This window comes from Aspergillus affinis (assembly GCF_023601865.1).
Source record: "Aspergillus affinis strain CMG 70 chromosome Unknown NODE_50_length_218328_cov_87_076623, whole genome shotgun sequence".
Classification (NCBI taxonomy): domain Eukaryota; kingdom Fungi; phylum Ascomycota; class Eurotiomycetes; order Eurotiales; family Aspergillaceae; genus Aspergillus; species Aspergillus affinis.
In genome coordinates this window covers 129,495-147,886 of record NW_026515831.1, presented here as the reverse complement: position 1 = coordinate 147,886, position 18,392 = coordinate 129,495, and the positions used below count along the sequence as shown (strand labels likewise).

Below are 18,392 nucleotides of genomic sequence, written 5' to 3'. Positions count from 1 at the left end.
AGATCAGCCGTTCATTGAACAGCTACAACTAATCAGAAACACTTCTTATGCCCGTCCGTAAATCTGCAAATAAATTCCACTGTTCATATTGTACGCTTTTGCTAAGAGACCCAAGTATGGACTTACAGAAAGTTAGAATAAGTAGAGCTCCCGCTCAACACGTTGTTTACTGTAAGCTGGTCAAAATCTCATAGCTGTCTTACTAGTCATCCTAGGACGATTCAACCCTCACATAGGAGAGATAAAGATTGGGTCTTGGAACGGCACCCGATCCCAATCACACATCACACCGTCTTCGGGGACAGTTCCTCCCAGGTAGTCTTTCATGTTCTTAAGGTAGCAGTCGGATGCGGCGGTAATGGCCGTGTGCTAGTTTATCATGTTAGTTTGTCTTGTGTGGAAACTTGCTAAGTCGATCAACTTACCCCCACGTTGCTCTGCGTTAAAAGCACGGAGCCGGCGAAAGCTTGGGACATTTTCTTGGCCCTGTGCTGTATTAACTTCATAACTTTCTAGGTGGTGAGCATGGTACTTACCCTGCTAGCGGAGTCACCGGATCGATGGTGTTACTTGCGAAAAGGATGGGGAATGCTGTGTTTTTACTGGATGGGGGTAGAGAGCCTGATCCAATTAGAATCTCACGATGAGTATAATTGAATAGATGTCACATACCGCGGAAGCTCGATCCAGTGGGAAGGTCCATCTCAATCGCACTGCATAAGGCTCGAGGTGCGATTTCCGCCATAGCCTCACCAAGATACTTGCTGGTTCCTGTAAGATACGACACGTAGTCGTTCAAGGAGTCCAGATTGGCCAGAGTAGCGAGACCATAAGTATCGACACACGATATGAGAGCCCGTGCGTCGTTGGACGACTGTGCCGATAGCCAGCTACCCATGGACGCGATTGCGCTGCCGTCACCTTGTTCCAACGCGGCGAGGCCTTGTGCAAGCATGGGGAACATCATCAAAGGTCCATAAGAAGACAAAGTCATCGAAAAGACGAGCTCAGAGTATGAGGCCCCGGTAGTAGTCTCATTAGATGATGTCGACTTGAGACTTGACAGGAGATTATCCATTCGGTCGGTGATATTCCGGGTAGATGGGCCCCAGAAAGCGCACTTTTCAGCTCCAGCTTGATGGCAAAATTTCGGGAACGTGAGAATCGCTTTATCCGAGTCCTCGGAATGCGATTTCCACTGGCCATTATAATAGTCCTCGCCGTCCATAACACCATCCAGAATCAACCGACCCACGTTTTCCGGGAATAACGACGCAAAAGTCGATCCGATGACGGTTCCGTAGCTCATTGCATAAAACCATAGTTTAGCGTCCGATTCCGACTTTCCTGCCGCTTTGTTTTCCGCTTTCGCAAATGTCAACAAGTCCTGCGCGACGGCCGGTGTGCTTATATATTTCGAGGTTGTGTTTTGTTTAAGGGTGTCGGTGCACCATTTTCCGTAGGACTCAATAGCGGAGAAATGTATCGATGGCGCAGCAGGCGATGCATCTACAACTTCGTCGTAGAAGCTAGTGGTGAAATACTTCCGGGCTGCGGAGTCGCCACGAAAACAGTCCACGGCGAGATCGCTATTATTGACACCGCGCGGGTCGAACGAAACAAGGTTATATTGGGATCCGAATGCCTGGCGAAGTTCCGAGGGGTATGCGGTCACGAAATTAATTCCCGATGCGCCGGGGCCACCTGTTCATGGGTGGTTAGCGATTTTCGTGCAGACAAGCTAGCGCACAAACCGTTGTTCAAGACCAAGCTCTGCGCTGAATCCGAGTCTTGCTCGGCAGGGAGCTTGATAAATGCCACAGACGCGGTGCCTATATCAGGGTTTTCGTAGTCAAGAGGAACCTGCAGCTTTGCGCAGAGATAATCGTCGAAGCATGACGCCCATTTCAGGTCAGAAGAGGGCGTGATCTAGCTAGTCAGTCTCGCGCTCCAGCCTCAGAAAAACGATAGTGAGAGGCATACGTCATTCCAGTTATCGATGCTGCGCTTCGTTACGGGTGTAGCATTTGCGCCGATCGCTAATAGCGCAACTCCCAGGTGTAGAGCACCGGATGGCGACAATCTTAACCCATGCATCGTGTCTTATGAGGTGGTTTTTTTGTAAGGTTTTGGACAGCAATGTGGGAAAGGAGAGAAAATAATAACACTCGCTCACTAGAGGACGATAGGCGAAGGCTAAATGTAAACAAGTTTGGGTTAGGTTCGTCAGAAGCTGGTTCACCCCACAGCTACGGGGCTTCCGGGCTTGGATATCCAATAATGGCTCCATCCTCCCTTAGCGGCGATCTATAGACGACGATCATTATCCCCCATGAGCGATTTTACCGCATTAAGGTCAGCGCGAGTCAAGATCGGTGGGCCGTGATGTAAACAGCATGAGCTGTGTGAAGACAGCGGCCGTGGCATACTGCGGCTGAAAAATAAGGACTACCCCGTGTATTCCCCGACAATAGTCTCATAATTCTGGGTGCTAAATGGTTTCACAGAGTCACAGACCTATTCTCGCCATCAGAATTTTGATCATCTCGGTCGCGTAGAAGGGTCATATACCGGCATAGGTCTACCAGACTTACGCTGTGTAGAGGTGGGCATTTACCGGGATCCAAGCTCAATAATCACCGTCAGGCTCCACCGACGCGATGATGTCGTTGCTCCATTTATAGTATTAAATAGCCTCTTATTATGGAAGTTTCGAAAATCCGGCATTATTGTAGTTGCGTTCAGGCACTAAGGCGACAAGGCGATATGCCCTGATTGGGTTATATCAGCCCTACTTTATCATGAATCTTTCGTAGTTAGCAGGGTCATCGCAGAATGTAACTAACCCGCCTTCTCTTGTTTAGTTTTCTGTCGTTCTGGCTCTGGTAATACCTGTTGCACAATCTGTGAGGCGCATATTAAGATAGAACCAATTCCGGGATATAGTCATTATGCTTTGGTTGAAAACTGCATGAGTTGCAAAAAAGCCCGGCTGGTTTAATCGTAGAATCTCATCAAATAAAAATTCAGATCGCCTTATCATGACAATATTCTAAGCCCCGTCGCATTGTTCGCAATTCTTTGTTTTTGAGTTTTATAAACAACTTTCCTTACGTGAGCAACCGGGTTATCTTTGTTCGGATATCATCTGTCTTGAGGACATTGTTAGTATAAGTATAGCCTTAAAATCCTTTCCTAATCGTCTTTTTACATCTCTAAGTCACAAAGAAACAACTATTGTCGTGCAGTATCATTAGGAGTGCTCATTTCACAGCGCCTACAACTACAAATACCTAGTCGCCTAACAAGCCGTATCAAATTCATCCCCTCACCACATACCCAAAATGTCCACGTCCTCGTCCTCGTCCTCGAATATTACACTCATGGTAGTTATCTCCAATGTCGAGGAATACTACCGGCACTGGGGCCTATTCCTCGACGACTTCGAGAACCCTCAACCGGGTCACAACTTCCTCCAAGTCAAAGGCCCTCTGGGGGGTCACTGGTACGAATCAGAAAGGTTCAACAACTGGTACGAAGTACCCGAAGTAAAGGATCTGGTTTATCTTTGCGAGGTGAATGTCAACCTCCTCGACATAATCCGGGAAGTTGCTCAGAAGATCCCCATCGGCAACGACATTCCCATTTGGAACTCCCAGGATTATGTGGTCTCGTTGTTGGATAACCTGGAAGCCCGGGGGATTTTGGATTCTACTGATGAAAGATACGCGCAAAAGAAGCGCATCGTTTGCAACATGCGACAAGGAGTGAATTTGAAAGTCTGGTAGTCGATTTTTTTTTTTTTCTCTCTTTTCTAAGCTATTTCTGTTCTAGCGGGTGTGGCCTGGATCAAATTGTATATGGAGTTGAATTGTCATATTTTTATTTTCCTTTCAGACCGGCTCAAGGTATTATTTTCTTTATATTTATTTTCTCGAATTGTAATTTTCTTTTGTCCGTATATATAATTTATCTTTCAAAGCTCAAAGATTGGATGTCAATCTCTAATAAGGGAAAACCCCCCGATGCCGTAGCCCTTTCGATGTAGACGTTTGCGCATGCGTGCTATTAGCGGGTATGGTCTCGGTGAGATGACTACTTCGTAACCATCCTCAGATTGGACCTGTAACAGCATTCAGTAATCTAACCTATTGGCTTAGGCTATGAGGCTTCTCGAGATTGTCAAAGAATCAACGGCTTACCCGGTAAAAGTTGAACACTTCGCATTCGGGACCGCAAACCCGCAAAATTGCAACTGAACCCGCACCAAACCGCTGCGGGGCGAGTTGAACCCCTGCCTCTAGATGCGGTTACGGGTTGAACCCCTCGCAAGAATCCGCAGGGAACCGCACCCGACTATTATGATATAATTTATTAAACCAAACTTTAGATATCTTTATATTTTAATTCCATGTTCTCACATAATTTTATACAAATAATATAGGCTACTTTGCGGATATTGTAGTCTAACCCGCACCAAACCCGCACCGAAACGCTGCGGTTGCAGGTTCAACCTTTGAAACAGGGACCGCCCGAAACCGCACCGATGCAATAGGGGATTTCCCTCCTCTATTACCACATAATTGACCAGAGACTCATTCGTGTTCTAGTATTCTATTATTCATGATTCATAAGCACCTGAAGAGCCTCAACGTAAGTGACGTTGAGCCGTTGGGGTCGGCTTGGTAAGGTAAGCTCATCAACAATTCAACATCCTAGTTTAATTGCGGCCCGTGTCGCTCGGCCCGTTCATAAAAGCCAGATTAAACTGTTAAACATTCATCAGACAATTCTAAACCCATTGAAACTGAACAAAAACTATCTCAAAAAACACAGTCAATTTGAATTGTCACCATGGTTTCCGGTAGTTGTTTTTGCGGACAAGTCCGGGTCGAGTGCAGCGAGCTTCTCACATCTGTAAGTAACTAATCCTCCTCAAAAGACCCCATGATAATACTCTAACCACGTCGCACCAGGCCCTCTGCCACTGTACCGGGTGCCGCAAACTCACCGGAACGCTATATACATACAGTTTTGTCGTCAAGACACCCAATCTAACGGTCATCGGGAGCCCCAAAGAAGTAGACAGGACCGCCGACAGCGGCAACCACATAAAGAACTATTTCTGCTCGAATTGCGGTATGTAACATGCCCTCCAACACATTTTTAGCGGACTGCAAAGCCTGTGAGCCAGACAATAAAATTGACCACTATTTTTAGGAACTCCGCTATACGGACACAAGGTGAAGGCCACTGGAGAGCCCGAGGACATCACCGTCCTGCGGGCAGGAATCCTTGATGACGTGGAGATTCTGAATCAGCGCAAACCGCAGGTGGAGATTTATACGGAAGCTCGGATTGCTTGGGTCTGTCCGCTTGAGGGGGCTGGGCAGTTTACTGGTATGTTGCCTGTATGAGCAGGGGTTTCTGTTTGGGGATGTTGTGAGAAATCTTGTCTCATTTGGGACTGCATATATATAATTGCCTCGGATGTTAGCTGGGGCTAGCGAGAAAGCATCATAACAAAATGAAAAAAAAAAAAAAAAGATGTGAGAAACATATAAATGGCATTTAAGTCGAAGTTCTCGTTCAAAGAGAAAAGAAAGCAAAAGGTTCGCCAGATATCAATACCCACACGAGGGAAAATTGGCACTAAGCTCAAAGGAAGTATGTTGTAACGCTTTCTCCTTCATTGAGAGGAACCATTCAATTCGCGAGGCCTGCCAAGACACAGAATAATGAAAAGTAGGAGTCTTATTATTATTTCTCAACCCCGCCTTCCAACAATTCGTCTCCGTGGCGCAATCGGTTAGCGCGTTCGACTGTTAATCGAGAGGTTGTCAGTTCAATCCTGACCGGGGACGTTCTTTTTTTTCTCTTTCTTTTTGCTCTCTCTATCTAGTCAACTTCTTAGGCTAACTAACTTGAGCTGGCTTGTATTCGCAGTTACAGTTGGGCCAAACACTATCTCCACCATCAGCCAGCCGCCTGGGCGGAGGACGGACAGAGTAAGTAGTCCCAATGAATATCTTAACGTTTTCAATTGAAGTAGTCAGCCATTCGGTTGTTTGCTCAGTACGTATTATTAATCGCTTTGCAAGTTCAAAAAATCCAGAGAGACTCAAGAAAGATGAATGGATACTTTGACTCAAGGAGTGAGTGAAACTATACCGACCCGACTAGCAGTAACCAAGTAAAGCATAGGTCAATCAAACAACACCCAAATCAACAACTATATACCACATACCACATCACATCTCATCCCTCTCTCTACCTCCTCCTAATCAACCCATCTTTCTCCCCTTCACCTCCTCCCAATGCTCACACCCACTCCTCTTCTCCTCCCCCGCCTCCTTCCCCTCCTCAACACCCCCCCTTCTAACCCTCCCCCCATCCCCATCCTCCCCAACCCTAACGAACCCAATCCTCCACCACGGCAACGAAAACAACTTATCTGCACTCTCCATACTCCTCCCCTTACACTCCGGAAACGCCAAGAAAAACCACCCCGTCGCGAGGGCCGTAAACGCCGTAAACAAGGCAAACGGGCCCCACGCATGCATATCAACAGTCATATTCGGGAACCCCCGCGTGATGCCGAAATTAAGCAGATTCTGATACACGAACGCCAGCGTCACAACCGTCCCGCGGATCGGCGTCGGACAGATCTCGGACGCGGTGAGCGAGAACGCAGGAGCCCAGCCAATACCGTATCCGACAGCGAAGACGCAGATCGCGACGATAGCGACCCAAGCGGCGGGGGACGGGGAGGTGTTCTTGGCAGAGAGATCCGACACGCCGAGATACACGGAGAGATAGCAGAGACAGATGACGTTGAGGGCCGAGCCGATGAGGAGGAGAGGACGGCGGCCGAAACGGTCGGTCAGGATGAACGCGTAGAGGAGGACGCTGACGAGTTTGACGAGGCCGTAGATGGCGCTGAAGAGGAGGATTTGGGTGGAGTCGAGGCCGATGGATTTGAGGATGGTGGGGGCGTAGTAGGTGATGGAGTTGCCGCCGGACATGATGAAGAAGGTCTGGACGATGACGACGAAGAGGAGGAGTTTGCGGGTCGGGGGGTCGGTGATGCAGGATCCGAGAAGCGATTTGAAGGACTGGAGCGCGCTTTGGGGCTCGGCGTTTGCGGTCATCCGGGCTTGGAGCTCGTTGAATTCTCGCGCGAAGTACTCGTTGCTAGTGTCGAGGCCGCGGAGGCGCGAGAGGCTGTCGTGTGACGCTTGAGCCTGGCCCCGGAGCATCAGGTATCGAGGGGATTCCGGGAAGAAGGGGAATCCGAGGAAGAGAGCGATGGCCGGGATGAGTTGCAGGACGAGCGTGGCGCGCCATTGCCAGCTGGAAGTGGCGGGGAGGACCTCCAGCGAGGCGTAGTTGATCCAGTAGCTGCCCGACACGCCAGCCATGATGTTAATGTTATAGAACGTCGTCATCATGCCTCGCATCTCGGTGGGCGCCACCTCGGAGATATAGATGGGGCCCACGACCATGCCGAAGCCAGAGCCCAGGCCGGACAGGACGCGACCCACGAGCAGTTCAGCAAGCGAGCCAAAGTTGGCAGCCATCAGGATCGCCCCGATGGTGTAGAGGATGGCGGAGCCCATGATGACGGGCTTCCGGCCCCGACGCTCCCCAAGAGGTCCGCAAAGAAGAACACCTGCCGTTTGACCCTGTGGGACTTAGCCGGAGATCCTTGGAAGAGTAATCGAAACAACAAAGAGCAAGGAAGACATACCAACAACATCGACGAAACCACCCATCCCGAATAGTCTGATACCGTAGCCTTCGACAACTCTGTCCACCCAAAATCCCTGATAAACGGCTTCAGACTCATCGTGCCCGAGATATTCGCCGTGTTGAAGCCATGAAGGCCACCGCAGTATGAGGCCCAGATGACAGCGAGCCAGATATACACACCGCGAGCTTGAGGCGGGACCCTTTTAATGGCCTCATTAGACCAGCCTCCTCCACCGGCTCCCATTTCGTCTCGTATGAGGAGTCGGGGGGGTTAGGTTTGGAATAGAAGAATGTAGCGTAGCGGGGACAATGTCAATTCACTTCAAATAAAATGGCTCGATTGTCCGAGGAAGAAGGAGGAATCTGAGAAAGGTTCACTCGCAAACAACGTAAGAACCTTCCTGGCCTTCCCTCGTCCTGTGGCAGCAGTTCACCTCTTCCTGTTTATATCCATCACTCCCCACGCCACTCAAGTGTTGGACCACACCGGACAAGACACCAACACCTGGGCTACCCCGGACGAGCCTGTCAGCTGTGTCAACCACGCAATACAAGCAACATACAGTACCAAGACCGCCGATCCGGGGTCAGGAGCCTTCCGGGAGGGCAGAAAGCCACAACGCGGAGTGCTCCGCTGGGTCCAGTGTGGAGGCTGACCATGGTTTAGGGGTGTTCTGATTCGACGGGTCTAGTCTTCTTTTCTCTCCCTTTTCTTCTGCTACTTGGCAAATATAGCACCTCCTATCAGTTAGTTTGTGGCGAAGACTAAGGTGAAGCGAAAGGATCTACTTACTTTTACCAAATAAAGACACCGGACGAGTATTCAATGATATCTACAATCTAATTCTAAATAATTCATAAGACAGGAATCAACCGGAACGGAACACGACCGAAGTAGACAGACAGATACCTAGCGCCCCTCCCCCTCCCCAAACTCCCACAACGCGGCTCAGTTATTCCCAAACTTGGACTTAATATGGTTCAAGGCACTTCCCGCACGAAGCCACTTGATCTGGCCCGCATGGTAGCTGTGATTCAATTGGGCTTCCCACACGGCCCCCGTCCTCGGAGCAACCCTCATCGTAACGGATTTGCCAGGCTGCAGCTCCCCCTCCTCAACACCCAGCAGGGTAATCCGATCCCCCTCCGCGATGCGCTCGTAGTCTGCAGAGTCCTGGAACGTAAGCGGTAGCATGCCCTGCTTCTTCAGGTTCGTTTCATGGATGCGCGCAAAAGAGCGTGTAATGACGGCCACACCACCGAGGAATCGCGGTTCCAGGGCGGCGTGTTCGCGCGAGCTGCCCTCGCCGTAGTTGTGGTCGCCGACGATGCACCAGCGGATCCCGCGGCTTTGCAAGTCCCGCGCGATTTCCGGGACGACTTGCAGGTCGTTAGTCGACGTTACCGGGTTGCGCGTGTGGCCGAGCATTTGGGGGCCCGGCGGGAGGAAGGCGTTGGTGGCGGTCGTGAGCATGTTGTTACTGATGTTTTCGAGGTGGCCGCGGTACTTGTACCATGGGCCTGCCGGGGAGATGTGGTCGGTAGTGCATTTCCCGGAGACCTTGATCAGGAGCTCCATGTTGTTGGTGCAGGCGGGCTGCCATGCGGGAAAAGGAGTCAGCAATTGGAGACGATCGGATTTGGGGTCGACGGCGACAGAAAGAGAGGATCCGTCTGGCGGAGGTTCTTGGAATGTGTCGATGCCGGATTCATAGCTGACTGGAAGCTCGTGGCTCGTCGGGGCTGTGAACTGGAAGGGCTGCGAATTCGCAGCTGAGATGCTGTCGGTCAGAGGATTGAAGTCCAAACGACCAGAGTAGGCGAAGGCCGTCACCAACTCGGGCGACGTCACAAACGAATGAGTCGCCGGGTTGCTGTCGTGTCGGCCCACGAAATTGCGGTTGAAGCTGGAGATCACCGAGTTCTTTTCCTTCCCCTTGACGTCCACGTCTTTGCGACCCCACGATCCAACACAGGGACCACAGGAACTGCTGAGAACGGTGGCTCCGGCTTCGCGCAGCTCCTCAAGGATTCCCTCTGCTTCTGCCGTCGCGCGGATCTGCTCACTTCCGGGACTGAGCAGGAATGGAACCTTGAACTTGTTCAGCCCGGCCGTTTTGGCTTGAGCGACTAGCTGTCTGGTTTTATCTAGGTCCTCGTAGGAGCTGTTCGTGCAACTTCCTACCATGGCATGGCTTAGCTCCCCGGGCCAGTCCTTCTCCGAAGCAGCCTTCTTCAGTTGGGAGATGGGGTGCGCCAGATCTGGCGTAAACGGTCCGTTTACATGAGGTTCCAGAGTGCTGAGGTCGATCTCGATGACTTGATTATAGCGATTCTCGGATCCTTCGTCCGCAGTCAACAGGACGTCCTTGACGCCGTCCGCCGCTCGAGCTGCATACTCGCGCTTGGTGGCACCCAGGTAGCGAGACATCGACTCAGAATACGGGAAAATACAAGATGTCGATCCAATCTCTGCAGACATATTACAGATGGTTGCCATGGCCGTCGAGCCCAGCGTTTGTGTGCCGGGGCCGAAGAACTCGATCACTTGGCCCTTGCCGCCAGAGACGGTCAGGATGCCGGCCAGCTTGCAGATGATATCCTTGGTCGAGGTCCAGCCCTGCAGCTCGCCGGTCAGTCGGACTCCGACGACCTTCGGAGCGACGAGTTCCCACGGCATCCCGGACATGGCATCTACGGCGTCTGAACCACCGACTCCGATTCCGAGCATTCCCAGTCCGCCTGCGTTCGGAGTATGCGAGTCGGTTCCGATAATAAGCCCACCGGGCCTAGAATTCATTAAAGGTCAGCCTTTCACCCAGTCACCTCAGACATAGATAGAGGAAAACTCACACCGCATAATTCTCAAAAATCACCGTATGAATAATCCCGGATCCGGGCTTCCAAAACCCAATCCCATACTTTCTCGACGCGCTACTCAAAAAGTCATAGACCTCAGAGTGTTCAGTCTTCGCGCGCCGGAGATCCTCGGCCGCGCCTTTCTCCGACACAATCAAATGGTCACTATGCACAGTCGTGGGCGCCATGACGCGCGGGAGTCCCGCGCTGATGAATTGCAGCAGGGCCATGGTCGCGGTCGCATCGTGACAAGCAATGCGATCCGGTCGCAATTCCAAAATCGTTTTCCCGCGCTCAATCTCATCCAGACTCCATGTGTTTGCGTTCTGGTCGCCCTGGATCAAGTGGCTGTATAGTAGTTTTTCGGTCAACGTCAACGGACGTTGTCGCGATCGCTGTTTCAGCAGGTTCAGATTCGCCAATTGCTTGCCATAGTCGACGCCGAGAATTTTCTGGCTTCCGCTGTGGCTTGCGAAGTGTCGGATATGCGGTGGGTTGCGCATGCGCATCGCCGCCGCGGCGTTCGACAATTGAGAGAGGTTGTACTGCCTCATGTTGCAACCTCAACGCGATGACACAGGATGAAAAGGAGACGAAAAGAAGAGATGGACAAAAAAACAGAACGTGACTTTAATTTCTCACCCCCCAAAAATTAATCCGGTACAGCCAGCATCGACAAAGCCGAGGGTATCCCAAGTTAGAAAATTCAGAGAAGCTGGAGCGCTCCGAGATGGGCCTGGAGCGCTCCGGGACATCAACTCCGGAAAGTTGGAGTCGATGTCGATTTGATTCCGATAATGCATCTCCTGATTGCTTTGACCTTCTCCGCACCATTGTGGCAAGCTGGCAACTTACCTTTGATTTCTCGTCACGCTGGTTGTCAGACTCATTCATCTCATCCCTTGCGATCGTATCCTGCACAATAATGGCGGCCCGAACAAAAGCTATCCAAGCCTTGCGGCAGTTCACTTCCTGTGACGTGAGTCTTCTCTCCTTTCAATTTTCAGGAGGAACCGATGGGCAAGGACATACAATAACAGCTAATTTCAGATCGGCGATGCCCTCGTAAAACTCGGACTCCCTCACGGCGGCTACCTCTCCGGCCTGCAGATGTACAGCCCCGGGCCCGCGACGAGCGCTGCCTCCAAAATCTTCGGTCCCGCGTACACCGTGCGCATGGTCCCCGCCGCCGACAAGACCGCACCCAGCCCCGCGTGCCATTTCGCCGACGCCATTCCCAAGGATGCCGTTGTCTTCGTCTCGCAGCCCAAGGGACTAATCAGTGCATGTTGGGGCGGGTTGATGAGCACTCGGGCGCAGAAATGCGGAGCGGCCGGGGTTGTCATCGATGGTCAGTTCCGGGACGTGGAGGAGCATCGCGCGTTGAATATTGGCTTGTTTGCGCGCGGCCTGAGTATCCTGGGATCGAATACCTTCACGCGATCGTCGGAACTGAATGTACCTGTTACCTATGAGAATGTGGAAATTGATGAAAAGGTCGTCATCGAGCCGGGTGATTATATCATGGGTGATGTAGATGGAGTCGTCGCCATCCCTACTAGCACGATGGAGGAATGCGTGCGTCTGTGCCAGGAGCGGTACGAAATTGATGAGGAAACTCGAAAGTGTTTAGAAAGGGGCGATGAGATTGGGCCCACGATCAAGAGACTTAGAAAATAGGAACAAGCCTTGAGGGTATCTTAGATAGAATGGTTTAGAAACAATCGAATCACTGACTCAATGTCATAGGTGAAAAAAGTCGTAATCGTCCTATAGGTATGTCTAAGTAGGGCCAGCAGGGTGATTATCGAACGGGTCCATCGATCCGGAAAACGGATCCCAGCCCCAATCATCGTGTAAATATTCTGCCATGAAATTTTCCATCGCTGATTCGATGGGCATGACATCCAGTTCATCGAAAATCGGATCAAACGGTAAGGACAGAAAATCGAACTGGCCGTCGAATAGTGGCTGAGCGCTCATCGGCGTGAGTGCGGAGTTTGGACCTTGGAAAACGGAGGACCGGGTTTGCCGATCGATTCTTGTGCCATCGTGGGCCAAGACATTCACACTTTCTTTTCCCGCCTCGCTTTCGCCATTTTCTCGAAGATCCAATGGAGGCTTCGGTGAGCCACGCCGTCGCTGCCGGGGCGGTAGGGATGAAGCCTCTTGAGGATGACTTAGGTGTTTGGTGACCACGTCAATCATCTTCTCGAAGCTCTCCTTGCCATCGCGTACTGACGACCACCACTGGCTTCCGATACTCAGATGATTTGAGCATATTCGCAAGTCGCGCATTAATTTGGAGAAGGGGACCACGCCCTGGAAACCGCGAGTTGCCCAGGCACAGTAGACAATTGTCGCGCCAGATGAAAATATCCCATGGATGTTGCGCCAGCTATAATACAGCATGTCCCTGCTTCCGAGGATGTCGTAGATCTGTAAACGCTTGCTCGAGCTGTGGTAGCAGAGGGAGAGCGCATCCTGGGTCGGTGAAGGGAATACCTGCGAAGGCTGGAAGAGCAGGGCAATCGTGGAGTGGTAGAGCTGTTCATGACGCATCTTTTCGTAGTGCAGTTTCAACACCTCATCTTCCTCCATGTCTGCGGTGGGAAGAATACCCGAGACTTCTGCTAGCCAACAGTCGAGATCAGACTTGATCCGTGCTTGAATGTCGCTCAGGCCTGTTGGCCAGACGAAACTTCGGCTTTGAGTCGGGAGATGATAGAAGAGAATCTTAATTTCTGAAATGTGCTGGTCCAATCTAAACCGACAGATTGACAGAGCAAGATGTTGAGGCGACGGAAGGCGCACTGTAAGCTCTTTTTCCGACACGGTCAGCATGTCAGGAATGTCTGCATTTGTTGGCGGTCTGACATCAAACGTCTCGTCACGTATGCCTAGTGGACGGCCTTGGATGGTTGCTATGGATCTGCAGAGCTTGTTAGCAGCAGGAAGTCCGAAGGTTTGAGGTATTCCCTACCGGTCAAGAGAGTAGACAGTGTAGAAAATGAATCTCCGAACCGTGTTGGCGCACGAGGATATTTCTGAATGATCACTTGGCTCTCGATGAAGACCTAAATCGACGCAATGCGACATGGCCAAGTGCGATAATGTCCAAATGCTGAGACCAGCCGGCTCTATCGTGCTCTGTACAGTCAGCAGAAGGATTGCTTGCAGCGCAGCTGTCGAGATACTCGAGAAGCACTCAGACGCTGTGGATATTGCCATGCGATGAAACCTAGACGGGGAGAAGTCGTAGTTTTTCTTCCGCGTCAACACCGTTGCAGCCAGGGACATGGCCATGAATACATGGAACACTGCGGTAAAAACTGAGATTGGCGTGAACTTCTGGTCGGCCAGCATGTCGAACTTTCCGTTATATGGGAACGGTTCAACGTTATGGATCCAGCCATTCCGATCAACCGATCCATGGTATCCACGCTGCACGCATGAGCGTAGCGCGTTATATGCGTGAACCAGAGATGCCGGGTGGAGGAAAGGGTGGTCAATGTGGATGTGTTGGAAGTAGATCTCTAGTAAAATGCGTGCATCTTCGGGCGAGGGCAGTTCCTAAGGCCGATTAGTTCCATTCCTTCAGAGACTCCCAGCCAAGCTTCTCACCTTGTCCAGCCTCGAGTAAAGCGATTGGTAAATCTCGTTCGAGATATGCAGAGGCGCTATTCGGCGTGAATGCACTGCAGTAGCAAGAGCCGTCGGGTTCGACGACAGCAGTTCACTATCTAAGCCCACAAGTTTTGTAAAGAACAACCCCGACGAAGATCCAAGATAATACTTCTGACGCGAGTCGGACTGCAGCGAGAGCATTCCAAGATCAATGGCCACCGAGCGCGCCTTGGCGGAAATCGGCCGTTCCCCTTCCGAGTCCTCCATCGTGGCATGAGACCGCTTGTTGCCAGCCTCTTCTTCTGCAGATTCGACAGGAATTTCTGCAGTGCGAGAGGGGATGTCAGGGACGTCATTTTCCACTGTACGAGAACTGCCTTGTGACAGTCTCTCCATGAAATCCACATTTACCCGAGGACCCTGCGACAGGTCGAATTCGGGATGGAGAGAACAGATCTGCTGTTCCAGCCATTTTATGCGGGCGCAGCATCGTACTGCAAAACTGTGAAGGCAATATCAGCTGACTACCCTTTTATGGTTTCAGTTCGAGATGATGGATTCTCGTGCATCGCACTCACTCCCGCGGAATCGACAAGTCATTATTGCCACCATGCACATCCACACAGGGCACCTTCGCACGAGCACAATTCCCACAAGCCGGAATCGTCCCATCGCACTACAATCCATCAGCAACCGCATCAGTGTGGACTGTCCCGACGAAAACTCACTTTGACTCGTTTCTGTCGACAGCGGCGACACGCCGAACGAACTTTCCTTGGCGGCTGAGCGGCCGAGGACCCGTCTTCCGAAGACATCCTCGCGTCGGTCATTCTGATTAAATAGGGTGGGCTATCTAGACGTATCTTGCATGATGCAGCCGATGAAAACTCTACTGGGATGATGGTGGAGAAGAGAGATGATGCGCGCAAGTGGCAGTCGCAGGGAGTCTGTCAATGGGGAAAAGACGCTTGGCGTTTCCGGGGTAGAAATTCGGGATTACGCAGCAGATCACGGGAGTCGCTCTGCCCTACCAGTACGGACTCAGTACAATTTGAATGGAAATTGATTCTACCGGGATGTTATCACAGCATCCTCATGATTCCTACTATATCTACTCCGAATCATATAGACTCTGCGGATTCGTCACCATCAACATATGCCATTCCCGAGCCGACAACCACGACCGCAAACTCGTCAACCACGCCAGATCATCAACCTCCAAGAACGGCGTATGTGGCCTAAATACTCTTAGTCGGGACTTCATCAACACCAACGCGACATCAAAAAGGGAAAACATACCAATCACTCCCCCAAAGAACCTGCCGCGGATTAGCATCGAAGAACGCACGCACCAGGGGCTTCAAATCAGCGTAATCCGGAGCCTGCTTGCTAACACGATACGGCGCACTGATTTTAATAAAAAGATGCCCGGCCCTCACTAGCTCCACGATCTCCGCGAATCCAGCCTGCTTTGACACGTCGCTAGTAGTGTTTTCCAACATACTCGCGCCCTTCAGCAGTGCAAAATGATCCGTGACCAGCTTAACCCCGGTGGGCACGATCTCGCGCTCAATTGCGGGGGTCAACTCGCTCCAGAACTCCGGATGGGTGTGCGTGAACGCCATGCTCCATCCTGCGCAGTGCGAGCCTAACGCCCGGGCGTGTTCGCGCAACGCCGTCTTCTGCGCCTCGACGTCGTGCATGGCACTGTATCGGTACAGATTCACGCGGATGCCGCGGACACCGGCCCGCTGCATGGCTTGCAGCTGCGAGGGGGTGACGGTGCTGGGGTCGATAACACCGATGGCTCGCGTGTTTTCGGGGCCGAGGTCGGAGGTGAAGGTCGTTAGGGAAGAGCAGTCGGCCCCATAGGAGAGGCCATGGGTGAGAACGGAGTTGGTGAGACCGAGCTTTTGCTTGAAGTCGAGGTAGTTTTTGATGGTGGCCGGGGGCGGCGTGAGATGGCGATCTAAGGCGTAGGAGAACCGCACGGCTATATAATCGATAAGAAAAATTAATATCAAGATCTAGACATTAGGAAGGAGTAACTGTACGCTCGAAAATGTGGTGGTGGACATCCCATCCACCGTTGGGGAACAATTGCAATACTTCCGAGCCCATGGTGATTGTGATTGTATGCAAAATTGATGCACTATGAAATGAACGATGACAACCAACTCAACCCACAGACCCATCTCCGGGAATAATTAATATAACCCCGGATGAGATATGCGCCTTGGCATGGAGAAGGTCAATCTATCTCCATATTGGGTCTTTCTCATTTGTGGCAAATTCCCGACTCTCCCGACGATGAGGCCGGATGTTGTTGTTCGGAGCGCTCCGAGACCAACTGTCCCGGCCTCCCCTCCCCGGACTCCTCCAGCGCGGTGTGGCTCCGCGTGGCATCTCCATCTCTGTCAGGACTTGGGACTCAAGAATTCTCCCCGTTGGGGTAAACAGGCAGGAGAATTGTGTTCCGTCTCGAAGGACCCTTATGAAATTTAATTGAAAATAAAAATAAAATTGACCGACAATGCCCTACCCTTTTCTCGCCGTCCTTCTCCCCCGGCATCGACTCATCAACCAGTCTAGCCCTCCGCCATGTCTAACAAAAAAGACATCGCACCCTGGCAACCCATCCTCGCCGGCGGGGCAGCCGGGGGCACAGAGAGTCTACTTACCGTAAGCACCGTCCTCCTTTCCCATTGTCTTCTCAAAATCAACCTCCCAACTAAAACTAACTCCCAAACCACCAGTACCCAACCGAATACCTCAAAACCCGCCAACAACTACCCACACCGGGTAGCACAGGACGCCAATCCCTGATCTCCCTCCTCACAAGCACCATCCGAAACCATGGCCTCCGCACTTTATACACGGGCAGCGGCGTCTTCTGCGCCTCCAACGCCTCGAAATCCGCCATCCGGTTCTTCGCCTTCGACAGCGCCCGCAAGGCCATGCCCACAGACGCACAAGGGAAGGTAACCCCACTAGGCAACATGTGCGCGGGCTTAGTCGCCGGTGTCGCAGAGGCTGTAGTGGTAGTGACACCCGGCGAAACGATCAAGACGAGGATGATTGACGACCGGGCGGGACCGAGACATTACCGTTCAACAGCGCATGGGATCGGCTCGATACTTTCGCAAGAGGGACCGGCAGGTCTCTATCGAGGTGTTGTACCCGTGACATTAAAGCAGTCAGCAAACGCGATGGTGCGTTTCACGAGCTATAACTTCATTTTGAATCAATTGACTGCGATGACGATGAGTGAGGGGACACAACAGCAGGGGCTACGCAAGTCAATGAATACGGTGGTTGCGGGGGCGTTGGCGGGTGTGGTCACGGTTTATGCGACGATGCCGTTTGATACGATCAAGACGAGGTTGCAGGCTAGGGATGCACGTCAGCGATATACAGGGTCGGTGGGCTGTTTGCGGTCGGTGGTCGTTAAGGAGGGATTTTCGGCGTTGTGGAGAGGGACGACGCCGAGGTTGGTGAGGTTGAGTGTAAGTTTCTTTCTTTCTTAGATTATGGTTGAATATTATGGTGCTGACAGACTAGTTTAGGTCTCGGGGGCTTTGAGCTTCTCGATATATGAGTCTGTTTTGCAATGGACGTCACAATATACAATGCCGGAGCGAGGTCAGGAAATTGCTTAACTGGGACTAGTTATGGTGCGAACGCTCCAGGGTATACCGAAGACAATTGAGCGTCCGCAGTAAACAATAATATAAACGCCAATCCTAAGATATCCTAGGTCCCAATTATCATCGTGACAGGTCATGAACGTTAGAGGAAGCCTACCACATCTTTTAACGTGATTAGCATTTACGGTCTTTGGGGTTATATTGTGCACACTAAAGTTTAATGGTGCCTTAGATATAACGGTTTAGAGAGATAAAACAAAGACAGTTTGGTCAGGGAGACATCGCAATTAGCACGTACAGAAGGTCTAACAAGAAAGCCAAACTATAGCAAGAAAAGCGTCAATTACTATGATCACTAGATCTTACCTGACTCATAATTTAATCCGCTCATATCTTCTCATGCATGCCAATCCGCCAATCCAGCCCCCGATAGATTGCTAAACTTATCATTGTCAGTATTTGGAAGACATGATTCCAATATTGTCAAGCGTCAAAAACATTCAACTC

The 18,392-nt window shown here is 51.3% G+C and overlaps 9 protein-coding genes across 9 annotated transcripts; 4 read left to right on the top strand and 5 right to left on the bottom strand.

Annotated features, from left to right (window-relative positions):
• Positions 1 to 228: 228 nt before the first annotated feature.
• KD926_008141 (alpha/beta hydrolase) lies at positions 229 to 2,097 on the bottom strand (the record flags this gene model as incomplete). Its single annotated transcript, XM_053100835.1, has 6 exons — positions 229 to 369; positions 426 to 486; positions 537 to 621; positions 673 to 1,704; positions 1,755 to 1,929; positions 1,984 to 2,097. 6 exons carry the CDS (start codon positions 2,095 to 2,097, stop codon positions 229 to 231), a joined length of 1,608 nt encoding a protein of 535 aa, XP_052955555.1.
• A 1,247-nt stretch (positions 2,098 to 3,344) lies between these two features.
• Positions 3,345 to 3,788, top strand: KD926_008140 (uncharacterized protein; the record flags this gene model as incomplete). The annotated part of the gene is made up of 1 exon (XM_053100834.1): positions 3,345 to 3,788. One exon carries the CDS (start codon positions 3,345 to 3,347, stop codon positions 3,786 to 3,788), a length of 444 nt encoding a protein of 147 aa, XP_052955554.1.
• Positions 3,789 to 4,854: 1,066 nt separating this feature from the next.
• Positions 4,855 to 6,012, top strand: KD926_008139 (GFA family protein; the record flags this gene model as incomplete). The annotated part of the gene is made up of 4 exons (XM_053100833.1): positions 4,855 to 4,917; positions 4,977 to 5,139; positions 5,221 to 5,400; positions 5,930 to 6,012. The coding sequence occupies 4 exons, from the start codon at positions 4,855 to 4,857 to the stop codon at positions 6,010 to 6,012; spliced, it is 489 nt and encodes a 162-aa protein (XP_052955553.1).
• Positions 6,013 to 6,284: 272 nt separating this feature from the next.
• Positions 6,285 to 7,996, bottom strand: KD926_008138 (sugar porter family MFS transporter; the record flags this gene model as incomplete). The annotated part of the gene is made up of 2 exons (XM_053100832.1): positions 6,285 to 7,685; positions 7,751 to 7,996. 2 exons carry the CDS (start codon positions 7,994 to 7,996, stop codon positions 6,285 to 6,287), a joined length of 1,647 nt encoding a protein of 548 aa, XP_052955552.1.
• A 705-nt stretch (positions 7,997 to 8,701) lies between these two features.
• KD926_008137 (aconitate hydratase) lies at positions 8,702 to 11,165 on the bottom strand (the record flags this gene model as incomplete). Its single annotated transcript, XM_053100831.1, has 2 exons — positions 8,702 to 10,541; positions 10,606 to 11,165. The coding sequence occupies 2 exons, from the start codon at positions 11,163 to 11,165 to the stop codon at positions 8,702 to 8,704; spliced, it is 2,400 nt and encodes a 799-aa protein (XP_052955551.1).
• Positions 11,166 to 11,536: 371 nt separating this feature from the next.
• Positions 11,537 to 12,291, top strand: KD926_008136 (RraA family protein; the record flags this gene model as incomplete). Its single annotated transcript, XM_053100829.1, has 2 exons — positions 11,537 to 11,590; positions 11,662 to 12,291. 2 exons carry the CDS (start codon positions 11,537 to 11,539, stop codon positions 12,289 to 12,291), a joined length of 684 nt encoding a protein of 227 aa, XP_052955550.1.
• A 102-nt stretch (positions 12,292 to 12,393) lies between these two features.
• On the bottom strand, positions 12,394 to 15,068 carry KD926_008135 (putative Zn(II)2Cys6 transcription factor; the record flags this gene model as incomplete). The annotated part of the gene is made up of 5 exons (XM_053100828.1): positions 12,394 to 13,543; positions 13,595 to 14,184; positions 14,236 to 14,740; positions 14,817 to 14,914; positions 14,967 to 15,068. 5 exons carry the CDS (start codon positions 15,066 to 15,068, stop codon positions 12,394 to 12,396), a joined length of 2,445 nt encoding a protein of 814 aa, XP_052955549.1.
• A 281-nt stretch (positions 15,069 to 15,349) lies between these two features.
• On the bottom strand, positions 15,350 to 16,359 carry KD926_008134 (uncharacterized protein; the record flags this gene model as incomplete). Its single annotated transcript, XM_053100827.1, has 3 exons — positions 15,350 to 15,476; positions 15,538 to 16,231; positions 16,293 to 16,359. The coding sequence occupies 3 exons, from the start codon at positions 16,357 to 16,359 to the stop codon at positions 15,350 to 15,352; spliced, it is 888 nt and encodes a 295-aa protein (XP_052955548.1).
• A 480-nt stretch (positions 16,360 to 16,839) lies between these two features.
• On the top strand, positions 16,840 to 17,897 carry KD926_008133 (mitochondrial carrier; the record flags this gene model as incomplete). Its single annotated transcript, XM_053100826.1, has 3 exons — positions 16,840 to 16,920; positions 16,995 to 17,744; positions 17,805 to 17,897. The coding sequence occupies 3 exons, from the start codon at positions 16,840 to 16,842 to the stop codon at positions 17,895 to 17,897; spliced, it is 924 nt and encodes a 307-aa protein (XP_052955547.1).
• Between the last annotated feature and the right edge of the window lie 495 nt (positions 17,898 to 18,392).